This window comes from Amblyraja radiata, chromosome 13 (genome assembly GCF_010909765.2).
Source record: "Amblyraja radiata isolate CabotCenter1 chromosome 13, sAmbRad1.1.pri, whole genome shotgun sequence".
Classification (NCBI taxonomy): Eukaryota; Metazoa; Chordata; class Chondrichthyes; order Rajiformes; family Rajidae; genus Amblyraja; species Amblyraja radiata.
Window position 1 is genome coordinate 4,884,118 of NC_045968.1, and position 22,869 is coordinate 4,906,986.

The following is a 22,869-nucleotide window of genomic DNA, read 5'->3' on the forward strand; positions in this document are numbered from 1 at the left end:
GACACGTCCACCACCGAGTTAGAGTAAAGAGCCTCTTTATTCAGCACTCACCTGGCCTCAGTCCCGAGGCTCAAGCACGAGCTTCCACTTTAGATGACACATATATATTTATATTACATATATTACATTTTGTGCCCAGACATCATGCTCCCCTCCTCCTATGCCGGGTCTCTCTTTGTTCTCTCAGTTGAACGGCCTCGACCGACCTCCGACCCCCACCGCGGGCCTCTCCGACCCGGGTCTGAGCACAGAGTTGTCTGCCCGTTGCTTGTGGTGCCGACACCAGTTGGTTTCAATTTACCTTTTGCTGGGAAGGCAGTGAATGAAATGTCTGCCTGCGATAGCTCTCCCCGCAACATCTGCTGGAAAATGGCCTGCGAGGGCAGCGAATGAGGATAGGATTGTGCACGGCTTTGATGTCCGCCATCAATTTGTTTCCTGACACTCACGGCCTGGCCGTCTCGCAGATGAAACAGGCGCTCCAGCAATATCCCTGTGGGATTTTAGCACCTCACATCTGCATCTCAGCATGAAGAAAGCTTCCAGTGCTGGTTTAGCGGCTAGTGTACGAATGGCTTCATCAGCACATTCACTTGCAATTGTAGATCAACACAGGATTCCCACCTGACATTGATTTGTTTTTTAATATTTAAAAGACACTGGCTGAAATTTGCCTGAGTAAGAATTTCATTGTTCCGTTGCAAGACATATGACAATAAAACGCTCTTGAGTCTTGAGCTGGCAGTTCTAGAGAGAGTACTAACATGTAAAAGGATTGATAGACACAGAGTGTTTGAGTAATTCAGCGGGTCAGGCAGCAGCACTGGGGAAAAAGGATGTATGAAGTTTCGGTTTGGGACCGTTAGTTTAGTTTAGTTTAGTTTAGAGATAGAGTGGAAACAGGCCCTTTGGCCCTCCGAGTCCGTGCCGACTAGCAATCCCCATACACTAGCACTATCCTACACACTAGGGACAATTTACAATCTTTACCAAAGCCAATTAACCTACAAACCTGAACATCTTTGCCGTCTTTGTAGTGTGGGAGGAAACCAGAGCACCCAGGAAAAACCCACACGGTCACAGGAGAACGTACAAACTCCGTAAAGACTGCACTCATAGTCAGGATCGAACCCTGGTCTCTGGCACAGTAAGGCAACAATGCTATCACTGTGCCACCCTGCCACCCCAGACTAGATTGCTCTGAAAAAGGGTCCTGACCCGAAACGTCACCCATCCTTTCTCTCTAGGTAAGCTACCAGACCTGCTAAATTACTTCAGCACTTTGTGTCTATCTTTGGTATAAACCAGCATCTGCACTTCCTTTCTACACAGCAAAGAGGATTGCAATGGGTCAGTGTGTTCCTGACTTGTGTAGTGAAGAGTTGCAGCAAGAACGTGTAGAACATGCTGGTAGACCTGAGCTCCAGCTACAATACTGGACACTGGACTCAGTGCTGAGTCCCCAGGTGTAGTTCAGTTCTCCTGAACTGAGAGACCAGATGTACATTGAATTCGGAAACTCAGCTGAACAAGAGTTAGTGCTGACATTGATAGCACAAGCCCAACCACATGAATGGTGATGCCTGACCTAGAGCAAAAAGGTGCTGTAGTAGCTGAATGCATCAGGCAGCATCTCTGGAGAACATGGATAGGTGACGTTTCAGGTTGGGGTCCTTCGTCAGACTGATTGGAGGGTCCCAACCCAAAGCTTCACCTATCCATTTTCTCCAGAGATGCTGACTGACCTGTTGAGTTATTTCTATGTGTAACCTTTGTGTAAATCAGGATCTGCAGTTCCTTGTTTCAACAGACAATAGGTGCAGGAGTAGGCCATTTGGCCCTTCGAGCCGGCACCGCCATTCAATGTGATCATGGCTGATCATCCCCAATCAGTGCCCCATTCCTGTCTTCTCCCCATATCCCCTGACTATGCTATTTTTAAGAGCCCTATCTAGCTCTCTCTTGAAAGCATCCAGAGAACCTGCCTCCACTGCCCTCTGAGGCAGAGAATTCCACAGACTCACCACTCTCTGTGAGAAAAAGTGTTTCCTCGTCTCCGTTCTAAATGGCTTACTCCTTATCCTTAAACTATGGCCCCTGGTTCTGGACTCCCCCAATATCGGGAACATGTTTCCTGCCTCTAGCGTGTCCAAGCCCTTAACAATCTTATACGTTTCAATGAGATCTCCTCTCATCCTTCTAAACTCCAGAGTGTACAAGCCCAGCTGCTCCATTCTCTCAGCATACGACAGTCCCGCCATCCCGGGAATTAACCTTGTAAACCTACGCTGCACTCCCTCAATAGCAAGAATGTCCTTCCTCAAATTAGGGGACCAAAACTGCACACAATACTCCAGGTGTGGTCTCTCTAGGGCTCTGTACAACTGCATAGAGGAAAAAGATAACTGGAGATATCATTAGTGTATTTTCAATAAATTAATGGTTTTAATTATTTTTTGCCAATTAAATATTATTCCCATGGTTTGAACGTTTGAAATAAATGTTAACATTTTGAGTTATTTAAATCTACAATTTTTTTCAAATGTTTCTGATGATCAGAGATGTTTAGAAACAGTTGAAAATATTTTTCATGGCACAAGTTTTCAGTCAACCATTGGGAAGTCCACAGGTTCAGGATCACCCAGTTTATTTTAGTTTAGTTTAGGGGTACAGCGTGGAAACAGGCCCTTCGGCCCACCGAGTCCGCACGTACCAGCGATCCCCGCACACTAACATTACCCAACACACACTAGGGACAATTTTACATCATACCAAGCCAATTAACCTACAAACATGTATGTCTTTGGAGTGTGGGAAGAAACCGAAGACCTTGCCGAAAACCCATGCACGTCACCGAGCGAACGTACAGACTATTCAGGATCGAACCCGGGTCTCTGGTGCTGTAAGGCAGTAGTTCTACCGCTGCGCCATCGTGCTGGAGGTTGAGTCCCTAACCATGGACCACCCTGCTTGACATGGCAGCTAGGTCCCCAGCTCCTCTGGACTCTAGAACGTGCAAAGGACCAGTCGAGCTGTGGGGATGAAATTAGGACTAGTGCAAGGTTAGAGGAAGGTTGATACATGATATGGCCCATCAGTTCCACACTTACTTTTAAATGATATCTTCACTCCCAGTCAAACAGAGAGGCCAGAATCCACCTTTTAGATATTAGAAAGTCAACGATGGTCTCTTTCAACTGCCAACTCCTCATGGCGAGGAGCATTAATGAAAGAGGAATCAAGGCAACATCAAAGTATACGGTTTAAAGCTTAATTCCTAGGAATAATTCTCACCAATAATTTGTCCTGGTCCAACCATATTCACACTATGGCCAAGAACTACTTGCAAGTCAATGGACATTTTTAAGGCAGAGAGAGATAGATTTTTGGCTAGTACGGGTATCAGGGGTTATGGGGAGAAAGCAGGAGAATAATAATAATGGATGGGATTTATATAGCGCCTTTCTAATACTCAAGGCGCTTTACATCGCATTATTCATTCACTCCTCAGTCACACTCAGTGGTGGTAAGCTACTTGTGTAGCCACAGCTGCCCTGGGGCAGACTGACGGAAACGTGGCTGCCAATCTGCGCCTACGGCCCCTCCGACCACCACCAATCACTCACACACATTCACACACAGGCAAAGGTGGGTGAAGTGTCTTGCCCAAGGACACAACGACAGTATGCACTCCAAGCGGGATTCGAACCTGCTACCTTCCGGTTGCCAGCCGAACACTTAGCCCATTGTGCCATCTGTCGTCCTATGGTTAGGAGGGAGAGATAGATCAGCTAAGATTGAATGGTGGAGTATAGTTAAAGGGCCAAATGGCCTAATTCTCCTCCTATCACTTATGAAAGCTCACCAGCGTTTCTACTTCCTCAGAAGACTAACAAAGTTCAGCACATCTCCAGTAACATTCATCAATTTTGACAAATGCACTGTTGAAAGCATCCTTTCATGATGCATTACAAATGGATTGGCGACTGCTCGGGCCAAGCCTGCAAGAAATTATACAGCCTAATCCATTGCACAAACCAGCCTCCCCTTCCTTCCCCCCTCCATTGACTCCATCTGCATTTCACGCTGTCTCGGGAAAGCAGCCAACATAATTAAAGACCATTTACACCCGATCAATTCCTCTTATCCGCTCTCCCTTCAAACAGAAAATACAAAAGCTTGAAGCATTCACCACCAAATTCAGGAACAGCTTATTCTCAGACCACTCACAAGCTAAGGGTGTAGTCCTGGTCTTCCAATCTACCTTGTTGCGGCCCCTGCACTTTTTTTCCCCATGCACTTGCTTTGTACCTCTAACACTATAGACTGAACTCTTATGTATTTTTTTCGCTTTGTACTACCTTGTGTGCCTGTGTGTGTTTGATTGTACTGCACTCATGTATGGTGTTTAAGAAGGAACTGCAAATGCTGGAAAATCGAAGGTAGACAAAAGTGCTGGAGAAACTCAGCGGGTGCAGCAGCATCTATGGAGCGAAGGAAATAGGCAACGTTTCGGGCTGAAATCCTTCTTCAGTCTGAAACGTTGCCTATTTCCTTCGCTCCATAGATGCTGCTGCACCCACTGAGTTTCTCCAGCATTTTTGTCTGCACTCATGTATAGTATGATTTGATTGGAATCATACGTAAAAGAGAGTTTTCACTGTATCGTGGTACACGTGACAATAATTAAATAAGAGGCAATACCAGCCAATACTGGATAGGGTGGAAGAGTGTTCATTCCCACCCTAAAGCTTGCTTTCATCTTTGCCACATTTGGGGTATTGTGTGCAGTTCTGATTGCCATGCAACGGGAAAGATGTGGAGGCTTTGGAAAGGGTGCTGATGATAGTGCTGTGGCTTTGCAAAGGCTAAAGAAGAGGTTACTGCGTGGATTAGGAGGTATTAACTGTAAGGAGAGGTCAAACAAACTTTGATGGTTTTCTCTAGAGTGTTGAAGGTTGAGTGAGGGGTGACCTGATAGAAGAGCATAAAATTATGGGAGTGTAAATAGTCAGTACTTTTCTCCATAGGGTCGAAATGTCAAATACCAGAGAGAATGGATTTAAGATGGGACGGGTGAAGTTTAACAGAGATTTTCAAGGCAACTTTTTTTTTTTAACGCAGAGAGTGGTAGGTGTCTGGAACACGCTGCCAGGGAAGGTGATAGAAGAAGATGTGATAGCAACATTTAAGAGGCATTTTGACAGCCAGGGTGTACACCGAAGATGAACACAATGCTGGAGTGTCTCAGCAGGTCAGGCAGCATCTCTGGAGAAAAGGAATAGGTGAGGTTTGAGTCGAGCCCCTTCTTCATAGATCACTTGCAAGCAGATGAGATGAGTTAAACCTGGTATCATGGTCAGCGCAGACGTTGGGGGCCGAAGGTTCTGTTCCAGTGCGGTACTTGTCTATGTTTAGTCTTGGAGATACGGCATGGACACAGGTCCTTCGGCCCATCAAGTCCATGCTGACCATTGATCACCCATACACCAGTTCTATCCTACACACTCGGGACACTTTTACAGATGCCAATTCACCTCCAAATCTGCACGTCTTTGGGATGTGGGGGGAAACCCACGCGGTCACAGGGAGAACATGCAAACTCCACGCAGACAGCAACTGCAGTCAGGATTGAACCCAGGTCTCCAGCACTGTAAGGCAGCATTACTCCATTTACGAGAATGTTGCCAGGACTCGAGGACCTGAACTATAGGGAGATGGTGAGCAGGCTAGGACTCTATTCCTTGGCGGGCAGGAGAATGAGGGGTGATCATATAGAGGTGTACAAAATCATGAGAGGAATAGATCGGGACTGAGTCTCTTACCCAGAATAGGGGAATCGAGAACCAGAGGACATAGGTTGAACATGGGGAAATAGGAACCCGAGGGGTCATTTTTCCCCACAAAGGGTGATGGGCATTAGAACGAGCTGCCGGAGGAGGTAGTTGAGGCACGTTTAAGAAATATCAAGTACATGGATAGGGTAGGTCTAGAGGGGTATGGGACTAAGACAGGCAGATGGGGCGTGTAGATGGGACATGTTGGTCGATGTAGGCAAGTTGGGCCGAAGGGCCTGTTTCCACTGTATGACTCTAGTGCCTCTCCACTGTTCTAACATCCTGTTGTCACTAGTGCACTCAGGTAAAGGTTTTCTCATGGTAATGGGATCCCATAGTTTCTCAGCTCTGGCCTTCCAGTGTCAAGTGCCTGTGACTGTCTGAAATTACCACATCAACTTTAAGTGGGCCAACATCAAGGTGCAGTAGACAGTGAATATAAATCAGAGTGTCACATACAGATTTTTGCGGTGGCACTCCCAGAATCAAACATGACCAGTAAAAGGCTCATAAAAACGCTTTCTTTGGGCATTTGAGCTCCTTCCCTTTGTGCCTTTGCACATTATTTGCAAACATTCGTTGCTGCATGTCACAATGTACAGAGGCCAGCACCTACTGTGCTGGGAATCTTTCCGATGACAAATAGAATCAACAGAAAGAAGCCCTAAGCAAATCCTGGAAATATGAAACAAAAATGCCCAGGTGAATGTTCCGACTGTGATAATCAACCCTGGCCATGCAGCTGCCAGCACAACAGGCTTGAGTGACTGAGCCGCCACCCCAATAATCCATTTGGCCCACAATGTCCATACTAGCCCTCAGGAAACCAGTCCTTTCAGCCCAGAACACCCATACTAGCGCTCCAGAAAGCCCCCACCCCACTGGCCACCAATATTGGAATTGGTGGAGAGGTGGAATATTGCGTTGGAGGACCAGCCCTCCCGTGTGATGCTGGTCCCACTTAGTCTAGTAATATAATATATACATATACAATATATACAATATATAATAACATATATATTATATAAATAAATGCATAAATATATACACACTGAACCTTTTTTTCCCTTTGTACTATGTTTACACATTCTGTTGTGCTACTGCAAGTAAGAATTTCATTGTTCGTATTTGGGCATATGCTAATGAAATGCCTTAAATGAATTATACCACATTAAAAGTTAATTTGCCTATTTGTTGCATGGCATTATTGACCTGGTAACTTTTCTTATTTGTTTATAATGAGCGATTGGTCATACGATTCAAATATTTGCATTTTAGCAGCTATATAATACGCGTAATTAAACTCTAACTTCCTGTGTTTTGCTTCCTGTGTCTTTCTTATGTGGCTCAACTTCTCGAAAGTTAACGAGACAATGATGGTAAAGGTGTGGAGCTACCTCAGTGGAAGTTGCAAGTGATTGGTGTTCCATTAGGCTCCTTGAGCTGTTACACATTGCGATGAAAAGCTGGTGTGTTCATATTCCAGGCATCCAATCCACTTAATTTGTGGGTGTTTTAAAGCTGCAACTGTAGGTGTATGTAGCTAACCCCAACTACCCTCTGTGTTGTGAAACACACGCAGCATACACGGGCATTAAGGCTTGTTCACACGTTCACATTATGGGAGTAGAATTGGCCCATTCGGCCTATCGCGTCTTCTCCGCCATTCAATCATGGCCGATCTCCGCCTCTTAATCCCATTTTCCAACCTTCTCCCCATAACCCTCGACACCCATTCTAATCAAGAATTTGTCTGCCTCGAAAATATCTACTGGCTTGGCCTCCACAGCCCTCTGTGGCAATGTTCCACAGGTTAACTGCCCTCAGACTAAGAGTGTGACTAGCCGCTGACTAAGTTTGTGTGAGGGAATGGGCATAATAATCAGATCTAAAGTGTAGTCATGTTAATATTGAATCATTAGAGGAGAGTTAAGGGCCTGTCCCACTTTCCCGAGTTATTGACGAACTCTCCCGAGTTTTCAAACTCGCAGAATGTTCGTAACGAGTCCGTAGGTGTCCGTGGATATATCGTAGCGGCTCGTTATGCCAGCCCTAGGTACTCGGGGCTATTTCTTTTTACTCGTGGACATTTTTCATCTTGCTGAAAAAATGTCCCGACTTACCTGTAGCCAGGTCTGGGTGGGAGTAGACGGAAGGTATGGGGGGATGGGGGGATGGGGGGGGGGGGGGGGGTTGTTAGAGGTTACTTCAAACTGGAGAATTCCATGTTGAAACACTACCTCGGTTGGAAGGGCTGTTTATATCCCCGGACGGTTTTGAGGGAGGTGGTGTAAGTGCAAGTGCCGCAACTCCTACGGTGGTTGGGGAATGTGTCGGGGGATGGGGCATGCATGGGTAGGGATGAGTGTACCAGAGAGCAACCTGTGGAAATGCTGCCAACCTGCAGTAAATAGGGACCGCTGGAAATCGATCGCAGGTCAGCATGGACTCGGTGGGCCAAAGGTCCTGTTTCCGTGCTGTATCTCTAAACTAAACTAAACGTAACATACACATCATTGTGCAGTAAGGTACTACTTGAGACCTAAGCACAGTTTCTCAGCTGACAATTGAGCTGAGTACTGAAGGGCTGGTGCATTGCTGGAGGCACTGTCCTTTGAGTGAGCCATTAATGCCCCACTCACTTCTTGGGAATAAAAAAGATCCAATGACACTTTTGAGTGGACAGGTCGCCCATGGTGACCATCAATATTATCCCTCGATCAACTCCTCACAAAAGGAATCTCATTGTCTGCACACATTTCAAAAGCAACCATGTAAGGCTGTAAAGTGCGTTGGACCACCTGACACTGCAAAGGACACTTTATCAATACAAGCCTTCTTTTGGTCTTAACTTATCACAAACCAGTACATTAAGTCATCAGTTTTAGTTTATTGTCATGTGTACCGAGGTACAGTGGAAAGACAATACATGATTACAATTGAGCCATTCACAGTGTACAGATATTTTAAAGTTTTTTTGATATATGCTTGGAGCTTAGATTTTAAAATCCATCCTCGGCCTTCAGTTAGTTTGAAGCCTGGCTCATCCAGACTTGAACTCCTCCTACGGTCTACTGGAAGTCTGAAGAAATGACATCCTGCACTGGTAGTTATCAGTGTGCTATAAAAGGTTTAACAACATAGTTCCCGTTATATGCAAGGCCTTGAAACAGTGTACAAGGGTACATTGTCGATCTTCAAGATAAGGAAAAATGAGCCAGAAGCCAAATCCATCAGTAACTTGATTCAATGTTGGGATTTTTTTTTTTTTTGAGAATGTCTGTGTATACTTAATAATTCAATTGCACTATTTCCTTTAATAGTTATTGTGTAACATTACGTGGAAGTCAAAGCAGCCAAATTTATGTTCCATTTTATCATAGATCAACAGGATGCAAACTTTGGAGGGAACACAATACTTCAGTGAAATTGTTTCAGATATTGAGTCTGCACAATATATATCTGGAAGGCTGTTTTCTGCGCATTTGTACTCCGTGGCTGTACGAAAAACATTTCTACTCCTCAGCACTTACGAACGATTGGTGTGGGTGTGGGTGTGGGTGGGGAGGGAGGGAGGTTGAGAGAATTTCCACACTAACCACTAACCGGTTAGTTTAGTTTAGTCTAGTTTAGTATACTTTAGTTGAGAGATGCAGCTAAGATACAGGCCATTTGGCCCACCGAGTTCACGTCAACCTGCAATCACCCCTACACTAAGGGCGCTCACGGTGGCGCAGTGGTAGAGTTGATGTCTTACAGCGAATGCAGCGCCGGATTTTCACCATGTTGAACGTTTTCGGCGACCTGCTGCCGCTATGACGGGTGCCGGCAAGCCGCCAAAAAGAATCGCGTAAGTGGGACAGGCCCCTTAAGAAAACACCTGATCATAGTTCCGTCTAGTTGGTCTTTCTCTGTTTCAAAAATGAAACTGCTTTGGCTTTTTAAGAAACAAAATCAATCAGCATCTACGCCATTGTGTTTTAAAATAATCTGTACTTTAAACAGTAATCACTAACTGCATTTGGTAAAAAATAAACCACATCTAGTGACTACAGCAGTCTAGACAGTGTAAAATCAATAAGGAATTGATGCATTACTGAGCTTTCATAAAAACCCACACTTTCAGTACATGTTGGAAACTTGGTTTCAAAATGTTGCATTGGTTTGAATTTTTACATTGAATTACATGAAGAATGGAAGGTAATAGATTCTCTTTGTAAATAAGCAGATGTGTCTTTATACTATTGAAGGCATAAAGTTAATTCTACCAATTTATCTTTTGCTACTCAAAAATGTTTTATGCAGGAAAACGTTGATGTCTGCACATGCTATAGATTGCATTTATAGTTTCTTTATCTTTTTAACAAAATAATCTCAGGATTAAAGCAGTTTGTCTATCTTTTTTATTTTACTTATTTAAAAGAATATAATTTTTAACTGTGTTGCTGGTTGGTGATCCAACGTGCAGGGCAAATAATTAAGATTCTTAATATGGTTTAGGTTACAATTCTTTCCTGTATGTTAGGTTCCAAATTGATCTCACTGAGATTTCCAAATAAATCTCTTTTACAATCTCCTCGCACTGTGGGTCTGTATAGCCCAGTAGGTTTAACACAGTTTAAAGCTTCAATTGTCTCCGTTAAACTTCTCTGCTTGCTAATGTGAATGAATTCAGGAAGTGTGAATGAGATCAACAGGGAAAAACTGCTTCTAGCTGGTAATCTCACAGGAGGTATACTTCAGGTATGTTTAGGAAATGAGATAAAAAAATATCATGCTGATGCTGAAGAATATGAGCTTTCTCTCCCCTCTTCTCCCATCAGACAAGAGATACATAAGTTTCAAAATGCATCCCTCCAGATTCAGGAATAGTTTTTTTCCCAGCTGTTATCAGGCAACTGTACAGTCAATAGACAATAGACAATAGGTGCAGGAGTAGGCTAATTTGGCCCTTCGAGCCAGCACCGCCATTCAATGTGATCATGGCTGATCATCCACAATCAGTACCCCGTTACTGCCTTCCCCCCATATCCCCTGACTCTGCTATCTTTAAGAGCTCTACCTAACTCTCTCTTGAAAGCATCCAGAGAACTGGCCACCACCGCCCTCTGAGGCAGAGAATTCCACAGACTCGCAACTCTCTGTGTGAAAAAGTATTTCCTCATCTCCATTCTAAATGGCTTACTCCTTATTCTTAAACTGTGGCCCGCTGAGTTACTCCAGCATTTTGTGTCTATCGTTGGTTTAAACCAGCATCTGCAGTTTCTTCCTACAACTTTTCCTCAAACTCAAGTACAATAGGCAGAGCAAAGCGGAAGATACAAAGTACAGAATATAGTTCTCTGCAATGTAGCGCATCAGTTTTATATACAAAGTCCAAGGTTCACAATGGGGTATAGGTGAATTGGACTGTACCCTAGCTTATGGAAGGACCATTCACAAGCCTGCTAACAGAGGGGATGAAGCTGTTCCTGAGACTGGTAGTGTGTGCTTTTACACTTCTGTACCTTTTGTCTGATGGAAACTGGGAGAAGAGGGAATGTCTGGGGTGGGACAAGCCTTTGATTATTTTGGCTGCTTTTGTAAGGCGTGGTGCACATAGACTCAATGGTGGGACGTCCGGCCCTTGTGATGGACCGGGGCTACATCTACAATTCTGTGCAATTTCTTGCGAGATTTCTTGCAATTGGATTGGATTTGACACCCAATATTTGGACAATATAATGTTCCTTATCTTGCACCTGGCTGCCCGCTGCCCGATATCAGGAAAACTTGCGGTTTGAAATGAGATGAACCCCTGAATGAGTGATTTCTCAAGTTTCCCAACGATGAGGCTGGCAAACAGCGAGGTGTGAATGTTCGAATACCAAGGTGACCATTGCAGCGTTTATCATGCCGTTGATCCTCTTACCTGCCTGGTTGGTCGTGACTGTGACTAAGGCCGACAGGTCCTGGCTCGGATTCTGTCTCGTGACTCCATTCACAGAAAATACCTCGAAGGTGTAGTTGGTATGGGCCTGGAGATCGGTGATGGAGACCTTGGTGTTTTTCAGGCCCGTCTGCTGTGGGATGAAATGAATCCCGCTCCCACATGGCCGGCAGCGGCTGAGGTCACTGTTGCATTTCTTACAGAGCACGTTGAACGTAACGTCATGCCTGCCCCCGTTGTTCTGAGGAGGACTCCACTCGAGGATCACCGACGTCTCGTTAATGTTGGAAATCAGGTTGAGCGGAGCAGAGGGTGGTTCTAGTCAGAATGGAGAAATACTGTGAATATTTTTTTTTTTTTTTAAATCTGCACAATATTCAATCTACTTAATCCGTTTTAAGACATCTTAAGCGCATTTGTTGCGCTTTTTATTTTTTTTAAATCTGCACAATATTCAATCTACTTAATCCGTTTTAAGACATCTTAAGGGCATTTGTTGAGAATAAATCATTATGTCAAAATATTTTAAAAGAAAGACACAAAGCATTTTTTTAATCACTTTGGCTGCTCTACTTCCTTTCAGTTCATTTATAGTAACTTGGTTATCTTGGATTACCAATGGTTTAAATGGTAGCCACAGGCAAAAAAAGTTTCAATAAATTATAAAGTTGCCAAGATATAGTTACAAGATACTGAATATAATCTGTGTCCAATGACATCAGAATTGGCTGCTAACTTTCCATTTTAAAGACCCAATGCATAAATTAACTATTTCTGCTGTATGTGCCCTTACAACCTCACCTACAAACACACAGCATAAATTACTGCAAATCAATCAGGGTTCCGAAGTAACAATTGATGGCCATTAGTAAATGCCGTGGCATTCTGAATTGTAAGCAATAAACCTTTTCAAGGTATTTGATGCACCACTGCAAGAATCGGGCGGCACTGTAGCACAACAGTAGAGTTGCTGCCGTATAGTGCCAGGGACCCGGGTTCGATCCTGACTACAGGGGGCTGTCTGTACGGAGTTTGTACGTTCTTCCTGTGACCTGGGTGGGTTTTCTCCGGTTCTCCAGTTTCCTCCACACTCCAAAGACGTACAGGTTTGTAGGTTAATTGGCTTGGTTTAATTGTAAATTGTCCCTAGTGTGTGTAGGATAGCGTTAGTGTGTTGGGATCACTGGTCGGCAGAGACCCGGTATGCCAAAGGGCCTGTTTCTGCGCTGGATCTCTAAATTCTAAACTAAACGCAGAAGAATCACACTGGCAAAATCGATCGATTAAATAAAACTACAGTTGGAGGTCGGTAAGAAATAATTCTCTGGTGTTAGTACATTTTGTGCAATGAACTCCTCTCTGCATCCGAACAGACTGCTCTGTGTTCATGCGGGGGAAATGTCCCACACTGAATACGAAGCTTGCAAGCAAAGGTGAATGATGATTATGTGGGACAGGGCATGATGATTTCTAAACAGGAAACCGACGAGGCGTAAAGCTGTGCCCCAGATGCAGGCATGAGTTGCGGAAAAGGGCACTGGAGAAGAGAGACATGGTTATGCAACAAAGTAGAAGCATGAAGCTCCCCATAAGGACAATCTGCAATATGCAACACACTGCAGTGAAGGGAAACAATTTCCTTTCTAAGCCAGCTCAGAACTTGTGTGCTTTGGCTGTTACAATTGCCTCATTATTAATTCAATATAGATTTTAAATGAGCAGGAAATAAATCCTCCTTTTGGTGATCTGCCATAGTTAGACCGCGTAATATTAAGTAAAGCAATCATATTGACGTTTTTTTTAGAAAAAAAAGTCTGTCAGTTTCTTTGCCAGACAGTGCAGTTTGTATTTGAGAGGGTTTTGAAACAATGAGACCAAGCCTCATCTTGCAGTGTAACCATGCAGTTTGACCGAGCATTTATTTGGAAATAAAATATGGATAAAGTAAGATTGAGAAAACTCAGTCACTTGCTTTTCTCAGGCTATTTTCGCTCTAGTGGGGGATATGGTTAATATCCCCTAGTGATTAATTACACCTTGTGCTATTATTCAAATACATGCCAAACAATGAGGATGAAAGTTTACCCAGAATAGATAGGAATGTAGAATGGTTGCAATCAAGTCAGCCCTAATCTTATTGAATGATGGAGCTAAAGGATTGGTCCTGATCCAAATCTGTACATTTTCACAAAAGCATGTCATTTCCGATAATGTGATTTTTAAAACAATGTTATTTTTCAATGTGGAATAATCAGTGGTGGTGAAGTGCAAATTGTTTGCCAGGATTTATTTGGCTAGCAATCACGTCTCACTGGGAAAGGTGCATCTAAACCTGCGATGTGCAATAGGACAGTGCATGACTTGGGAACTGGGCCACTGTTACAAGAAGGAACCAAGCACTTTTGTGACAGAATAAGTTGTTTAAAGCACAAAGGTCTTTCCTGAACTCAGTCATCAAATGATCGGTGAGTGGAAGTGGAGAAAGGCGGGTGGGTTGCAGATTGTTGGGGGTAGGGGTGGGGCGACAACAGAGAGAGATCCAGGGGAAGGGGCGAGGGTCAGGACATCAGTATGGAAAGGAATCTGCAGACTTTAGAGATACAGCGTGGAATCAGGCCCTTCGGCCCACCGAGTCTGTGCCCGACCAGCGCCACCTCCTACACTGACACTGTCCTACACACTAGGGACAATTTACAATCTACAGAAGCCAATTGCAACCTACAAACCTGTATGTCTTGGGAATGTGGGAGGAAACCAGAGCACCCGGAGTAAACCCACGCGGTCACAGAGAGGACGTACAAACTACGCGCCAACAGCGCCCGCAGTCTGGATCGAATCCGGGTATCTGGCGCTGTAAGACAGCAACTCCACCGCCACGCCACTGTGCTGCCCTTGAGGATTAGATCATTAGGAAGGAGGCAGTTGGACGGCACCGCTGAAGATGAGATCTTAATCTTAATGGATTCTAGCTGTAATAGTATAGTGGGTAGGAGATCACATTCAACCCACGTTAGTGATGGAGAATCCAAGGAATAACCTTAACTTTTTTTACTTAAAGGACACTCAACTGTGGCTTTTCCAAGCATCAGCTTCCACCTGCTGGAAGCTTGACGAGAGATTCCTGTTAAGAATTGTTGTATTAGGCCTGAAGTTTATCATGAAATCTCCTTCTTTTTGGGTGCCACACACACACACACACACACACACGTGAATTCCTTGGAAATGGCATCCACAGATATTTGCATGCTCTTGATCAACGCCACATGTCCGGACGTCTCCGTGTGCTAACAGTTTAGATGAGTGGAAGATCCGGAACTAATTGAACAGATTTCACAAACCACACATTTGGCATTACTTATTGGCTACAATCCTATTGTAAATGTAACCATTGTACCATGCAGAGAGAACATGCGGACTCCATATAGACAGTACTAAGGGGCAGGATTGAACCTAGGTCAATGGAGATTTAAGGCACAGCTCTACGTGCTGCACAGCCATCTGACTCCTCTTCCTTTGCCAACTATACAAGGTAGATGTGAAGGGTACTTTACACATGAATGCAGCAGGGACATCAATGAGGCTGATCTTGGAAAACCCTGACAGCCTGAGAATATCTCGCACCTGTTCTGTGTTGTTATGGTTCAAAGCGTAAAAATCAGTGGAAAAGTTGCGACGTTCTTATTGGTACTGGACTTCATTGGGAGAGAATGGTGGAGCCGCGCTAGAGTTGCTGCCTTACAGCGCCGGTATCCCGGGTTCGATCCTGACTACGGGCGCCTGTCTGTACGGAGTTTGTACGATCTGCGTAGGTTTCCTCCGGTATCCCCGGACTCCTCCCACACTCCAAAGACGCAGAGGTTTGTAGGTTAATTGGCTCGGTAACATTGTAAATTGTCCCTAGTGTGTGTGGTATAGTGTTAGTGTGCGGGGATCGCGGGTTGGCATGGACTCGGTGGGCCGAAGTCCACTGTATCTCCAAACTAAGCTGAACTAACAACTTAAGGGTGATTAAAACGGAATGCTTTCAAATGGTATCAACGGGACATGTTGCCATCTAGCACGAATAGAAACAGAGCAATACGAAACAGAACAAGTCACTCATTTGTTGCCTTGCCCCAACAACCTGGAGATAATGATCCTCAATTCACTATTTTTAATCGCACACATTATGCTTATTTTGAATGGATTAATGACTGTTAAAATGTCTAAACATAAATTTAACAAAAATACATTAGCTATTGCTGTAGAAATAGCGCTGAGTGGAACTAAGTCCCTCTGATTTATTTTGGATGAATAGTGTTATTGTTTGAAATGTTATCTTCCAGGAATCAATCCCAATTTAATGTGGTATAATGTGCTTTAAAAATAATGTTTTATTGAGCTCCAGATGGCTTAATGGGGAAAATTTGCATTTATATAATGCCTTTCAAAATCTTGAGATATCCCAAGGCCATTTAGAGCCAATTTGAGCCATAAGAAATTTGGAATAGTGCTGCCACATCGGAAGGTAAATAGCAAGTCATTAGGTACAAAATTATCCCCCTAGCTTGGATTCAGCCCCATATAATGTTGAGCAAGCTACTTCCCGCTGTTTGAATGGTTGGCTGCTGGAACTGAGGGCCGTGGAGGCCAAGTCAATGGATATTCTTAAAGCGGAGGTTGATTGGTACAGGTGTCAGGGATTATGGGCTGAAGGCAGGAGAATGGGGTTGAGAGGGGATGATAGATCAGCCATTGAATGATGGAGTATACTTGATGGGCCGAATGGCCTAATTCTGCTCCTATGGATTATGAACTGTAGCAAATAATTATAACTCCTAGTCAGTCACCCTCAACGGAGATTGGCCATAATAACGATAGCATCAGACATGTTCAACCAGGGTCAAATATGAAGACTGGTCAGGACACTGTAAATGTGAGCAGCAATTGGGGTAGAGGAGAAAATAGTTCCAGGTATAAAGTTTCAAGCTTTTGATGGCAAAGAGAGAATTTCTCTATCAGAATGTTTCCTTGTATCAGTGTCTCATCTCAATAGTGGGGGCGAGAGGCATGCTCTTGAAGCTTGCTTTGTGAATTGATGTTATGAATGGCTTCAGTATCTCTTCGACATCATTACATCTGGTCAACACTGGTAGGGAAGGGTTCTTGTGATCAATGCAATTACGTGATAAATCTTTATGAATCTTTAAAATGGAAATCCTAAACCCCTGGGTGTGGTCTGGGTGGAGTTCCTTTTTCCCCGTGGCTATCAAACTTACAACTCCGCCACCTTCTGTTGTGGGGTAGACTGACTCCCCTTTCCCCCTCCCCTCCCCCCCCCCTCCCCATCACTTTGATTTCATGGTTCATGCATCTCATTATGTTTCGTGACTGTTGACAGACCAATTTCCCTCCTGGGTTAAATCGTATCGTATCGTTCTCTCTATGACCACATGGGATTCTTCCAGTTGCTTTGGTTCCCTCCCATATTCCCAATGACATGCAAGTTTGTAGGTTAATTGGCCTCTGTAAATTGCCCCAACTGTGTGTAGGTAGTAGATGAGAATATATGATAGCATAAAACTGGCAGCACAGTGGCACAGTGGTAGTGTTGCTGCCTTACAGCGCCAGAGACCCGGGTTCGATCCTGACTATGGGTGCTTGTCTGTACGCAGTTTATACGTTCTCCCCATGACCTGCGTGGGTCTTCTCCGGGATGTCTGATTTCATCCCACACTCCAAAGACTTACACGTTTGTAGGTAAAATTAACTTGGTATAATTGCAGGCTGCCCGTAGTGTGTATAGGATAGTGTAAGTGTGCGGGGATCGTTGGTCGGCACGGACTTGGTGGGCCGAAGGGCCTGTTTCCGCACTGTATCTCTGAACTAAACTAAAGTCGTCTTCTCGGGTAATTAATTATTAGATATTTTGCTTATATGCCAATATTGGGTTATTTCCTATTCCACTTTCCACCATCTGTGACCTTACCCTTAGCTACAAACCCTGTTCTCCACGATTCACTTTCTCCAACCTCTGTAATCATTTCACTCAGAGCAGCAACACAAGTTGAAATGATCTTTCCCCTGCCCAAAGCCAGTTTAGTTGTTGCTAAATTGACTACAAGGACTAACGCACATGTCTTTTTTGTCTCTGAAGTTTGGATACAAATCTGTTATTCCTTTCCAACCTGAAACATTAAACGTAAATCTGCTTCTCGTGGAGAATGATAAATGATGCAGAATGCCTAAGTAACCATTGCTAACAGGTAATGTAATTTGAGCACCACTGTTTGAATAAACTGGCCTCCAGCAAACTAAACACTTTCCATATCTGTTGAAAGAGGTCTGTTAGTATTAGTGATTTGTGGGTCTGTCAGGAAAGCAACAGAAAAATCTAACATATTTCTCTTGCTCACTATCATTCATATTCACAGGAATGCTTTAGTTTGGTTTAGTCTACTTTAATTTAATTTGGAGATATGGCATGGAAACAGACCCTTTGGCCCATCGAGTCAACACCGACCATTGATCACCCATTCACACTAGTTTAGTTTAGAGATACAGCGCGGAAACAGGCCCTTCGCCCCACCGAGTCCGCGCTGACCAGCGACCTCTGTATGCTGATTTAGAAATCAGTTTGCCTTTAACAGTACTAGAAATGAATGGCGGACAAGGAGGCCATTCAGCCAAGTGTGTCCATGCTAGCCAATATTGCACTGCCTGGGTTAATCCCATTATCTGCTCTTGTTTCAAAGTCTTGTAGGTTATGACTCGACTCTTAAAACAGCCCTTCAGGTAGTTTCTCAGCGCAGCAAATGTCCTTGCTTTTAATATCCTTCTGGGCATGAAACACAGAGGGAAAAAATATGCAAAACCTTTCTTTTTTGGAGGGGAGAAAAAAAATCTTGTCTCCCATCTAATCCTTCTACCAATTAATATAAATCCATGCCTCCTGGATATTAAACTCAGTGTTTAGTAAAACAAGCCCTGCCTGTTCACCTTATCTCAGCCTCTGATAATTTTATACACCCCAATTAAGTGCATTTTTAACTGTTACCGTCTAGTGCAAGTAATTTATTCCAAAATTGTTTGATAAGCTGAGAGCAAGTTAATCGATTGCAATATATTTATCATGCCCGATATATTTATCATTTCCTTTCTTGTCAAAAAATAAAAATTTGTGTTTGCATTTAATTACGGCACAAATCATGATTATTTTATAGATCTATTACGCCTCTAGTGAGACGATAAAGCAGTGTCCAGACTCCAGGTAACTTCTTGAACTTACATTGGTGAAATGTGGTCTGAGTTTTGATTTTCTTTTGTGCTCACTCTGGCTGAAGTTAGAAACCTGTTGCTCTACTGCAGGAGCAACAACTGGCACTGGACTGCTCTTTATTTCCAACCTCTAACCCTGATTTAAAATCTCCATGTCAGTAACATTCAAACAGCTCCTCTCATGTGTTGGTTTCTTTGGAGCCTCCAGAAGCTTCAACTTCCATTGAGGGAGACAGAAAATTCAAATGATCACAACTAATGAATGCATTTTACAGGTTGGCTTATTGTCGAGTTCTGAGAAGGAGGCCATTTGGCCCATCCAGCCTGTGCTTGGTCCCAGAGCAATCCCATGTCCTCACATTCCCCGATAGCCTGTATTGAATCGCGTGGCCATTCTCTGCTCCCCAATTCTCCTTCCACCCACTTACACTCGGGGTGATTTATAACAGCCAAATTAATCTAGTAGCCCATTTTTGGGTTTCACGAGGAAACCCGAGCATGCAGAGGGAACAAGTTAGCGAGAAGTGAACAGTTCCACACCAATGACTCACTGACCAGCTCGAGGGTAACGGCGCTCCCGTGGGGGCAGCCCAGCTCGAAGGTATCGGCGCTCCCGTGGGGGCAGCCCAGCTCGAAGGTATCGGCACTCCCGTGGGGGCAGCCCAGCTCGAGGGTAACTGCGCTCCCGTGGGGGCAACCCAGCTCGAGGGTAACGGCGCTCCCGTGGGGGCAGCCTGGCTCGAGGGTAACGGCGCTCCCGTGGGGGCAGCCCAGCTCGAGGGTAACGGCGCTCCCGTCGGGGCGGTCCAGCTCGAGGGCAACAGCGCTCCCGTGGGGGCGGACTGGCTCTAGGGTAGAACGGCGCTCACGTGAGGGCGACCCGGCTCGGGGCATGAACGGTGCTCCGGTGGCTGAGACGGCGTTCTGGTGGCGGCGGCGGCCTGAGTCCGGGGTTCGGCCACGGGCCAGTGGACGACATCGTCAACAGCTGCGTCCGCTGGACCGGAGGGCGGCAGCTTCGACCACCCCCGGGCCGCGGTGTTTGAACCGGCCCGTTCGCGGAGCTCGGTGAGTCACGGGACTGATTTTGCCATCGCCCGGTGGGGTATCACCTCAGCACAGAGGGAGAAGAGGAGGGAAGAGACTGCAGCCCTAAGATTTTTGCCTCCATCACAGTGAGGAGGTGCTTGGTGGACTCACTGTGGTGGATGTTAATTTGTGTTTACTGTCTGTTCTGTTGTTTATTATTGTATGTATGGCTGCAGGTAACGACATTTCATTCAGACCGTAAGGTCCGAATGACAAATAAAGGATCTATCTATCTATCTTACAAGGGACTCTCTCCGTCCCTCCCCCATCCAGCACTTTGTGTCTATCGTTGTCCCACTTTAATATTGGTTCCTACTGCCAACTGTTGTATCGGGGACTTATTTAGTGCAGCGCAGGAAGTCCCTGGAGAACACGTGGAGACTGCATGTCGAGTTACCTGCTTACTGTGATTAAAGAAAAGTCAAGAACCCAAGAGCCCAGTTATTACCCACAGCCCAGAGTGACTGGAGTAAATCAACACCAAAAGCTCAGGGTTACATTAATGTTAGATCTGCCATACATTCTGAACTAAAACTGCTTTGTTGTCAGCTGAAGGTAGACAAAAATGCTGGAGAAACTCAGCGGGTGAGGCAGCACCTATGGAAAGAAGGAAACGTTTCGGGCCGAAACCCTTCTTCAGATTCTTCAGTCTTCTTCAGTCTGAAGAAGGGTTTCGACCCGAAACGTTGTCTATTTCCTTCGCTCCATAGATGCTGCTGCACCCGCTGAGCTTCTCCAGCATTTTTGTCTACCTTTGATTTTCCAGCATCAGCAGTTCCTTCTTAAACAACTTGTTGTCAGCTGAAATGGCGATCTAATGGCATTTCACGCAGACAAACACGGAGGACAACATTTCAAAGCCAACGTGACACTCACTTGTACACGGCATGGATAACGGATCGTTTTCAGCTCTGAAGTAACCCTCTTCACAGATGCAGTAGGCAGAAGCTTCACGAGTGGAAAAGCTGTGGGGTGGGCACTTGGTGCAGCTTGGATCAGTCGACAAGGCCTTGTAGTATCCAATTATACAAGCTGGAAGAAAGAATGGAAGATATTACTTGTAGAATCTGTGTATCGCCTCCTCCAGTGACATTTCTTTGAAGTTTACCCCAGTGGGAACACACTTGACTTTTAATGGAAGAGAAATGGAGTGTTAATGTAAATAATCAGAGGATTGAGGAGCTGGAATTCGAAACATTTACACGCCCTCAGTTTCTGCGTCTCAGGTTTAAAAGTTCTACTGCTCTGTATGTCATCACTCTTTTCGTCACTTGCAAAAAAAAGAGTTAAAACACATGTCACATGGAGATTACAAACTCATCCTTTTTGGTTGCTTATGTTCCGTCATGGATAGAAAATTATCAAGAGTTTTAATTGGCGGGATAAACTTCTTCTGATGGTACACTTATAGATTAACCAAAGCTATCAATTCACCTAAAGCCTGCTTTCCAATCCCTAAGTGAGATGCCTGAGATTTATGGAACCACCATTGTGGTACGAGGTTGAAAGATGCTTTCGATTGCAGTTCGGCAGCTTCAGGATACCCCGTTGACTAACATTATCATGACCGCAGCAAAGGATAATGTACAAGGGTCAAAGCCGCCCTTCAACATCAAACCACGCAATCGCCAAAACAAACAAAATAGCTCAAGTGCGCAAAGAAAAAAACCTGTCAGATTAAACAAGTGGAGAGTGTGAGGCACACTGTCCTGTTAACATTGAGCATTCCAGGCACTGATTGTAACAGCTGTGTTCCAACACCAAAGGCACAGTTGCTCATGCATTCCTCATCATTCATCTGCTTAGTTCTCAAGAAAATAATGCATGCAAAGTAACTTGATGCGATTAAATCTCATGTGTAACTTCTCTGGTCGAATCCCATTGCCAGACTACATTGACTGGACAAACTCCAGCCAATCTTGTGTAGGAGGGAACTGCAGATGCTGGTTTTAACGGAAGATAAGACACAAAATCCCTAAGTCCAGGACAAGGGGTCACAGCTTAAGGATAAGGGGGAAATCCTTTAAAACCGAGATGAGAAGAACTTTTTTCACACAGAGAGTGGTTAATCTCTGGAACTCTCTGCCACAGAGGGTAGTCGAGGCCAGTTCATTGGCTATATTTAAGAGGGAGTTAGATGTGGCCCTTGTGGCTAAGGGGATCAGAGGGTATGGAGAGAAGGCAGGTACGGGATACTGAGTTGGATGATCAGCCATGATCATTTTGAATGGCGGTGCAGGCTCGAAGGGCCGAATGGCCTGCTCCTGCACCTAATTTCTATGTTTCTATGTAAAACGTCGCACATTCCTTCTCTCCAGAGATGCAGCCTGTCCCGCTGCGATACTCCAGCATTTTGTGTCCAGCCCATCTTAATGGTTTCCATCCACAAAAGAAGGTCTGATTGATAAGCAAGTTTATACCAAGCATACAAAGGATTGCTTTCTTATCCAAAGCCTTCCCATTCTAATTGGAGCACTCCTTTTTACCACAGGAACAGAGCAATAACACTGCAGATGTTGTGATTTGAAAGATCTGCCTGCATCGGTGAACTACGAGTGTTGAGGTTCAGATCCTGCCTCAGACTAGTATTGTGCACAGTGGCACAGCGGGAGAGCTTCTCCCTCACAACACCAGAGACCTGGGTTCGATCCTGATTATAGGCGCTGTCTGTACGGAGTTTGTATGTTCTCCCTGTGACCGCGTCGATTTTCTTCGGGTGTTCCGGTTTTCTCCCACACTCCAAAGATGTGCAGGTTT

General features: G+C 44.7%; 1 protein-coding gene across 1 annotated transcript in view; it reads right to left on the bottom strand.

Annotated features, from left to right (window-relative positions):
* The window catches only part of epha4 (EPH receptor A4), a 132,795-nt gene that overhangs the window by 58,890 nt on the left and 51,036 nt on the right, over positions 1 to 22,869 (bottom strand). Inside the window, exons 4-5 of the mRNA XM_033031115.1 lie at positions 20,989 to 21,144; positions 11,749 to 12,084 (exon numbers count right to left, since the gene is read on the bottom strand). Coding sequence (XP_032887006.1) covers positions 11,749 to 12,084; positions 20,989 to 21,144 — 492 coding nt within the window. The remainder of the gene's footprint in view (positions 1 to 11,748; positions 12,085 to 20,988; positions 21,145 to 22,869) is intronic.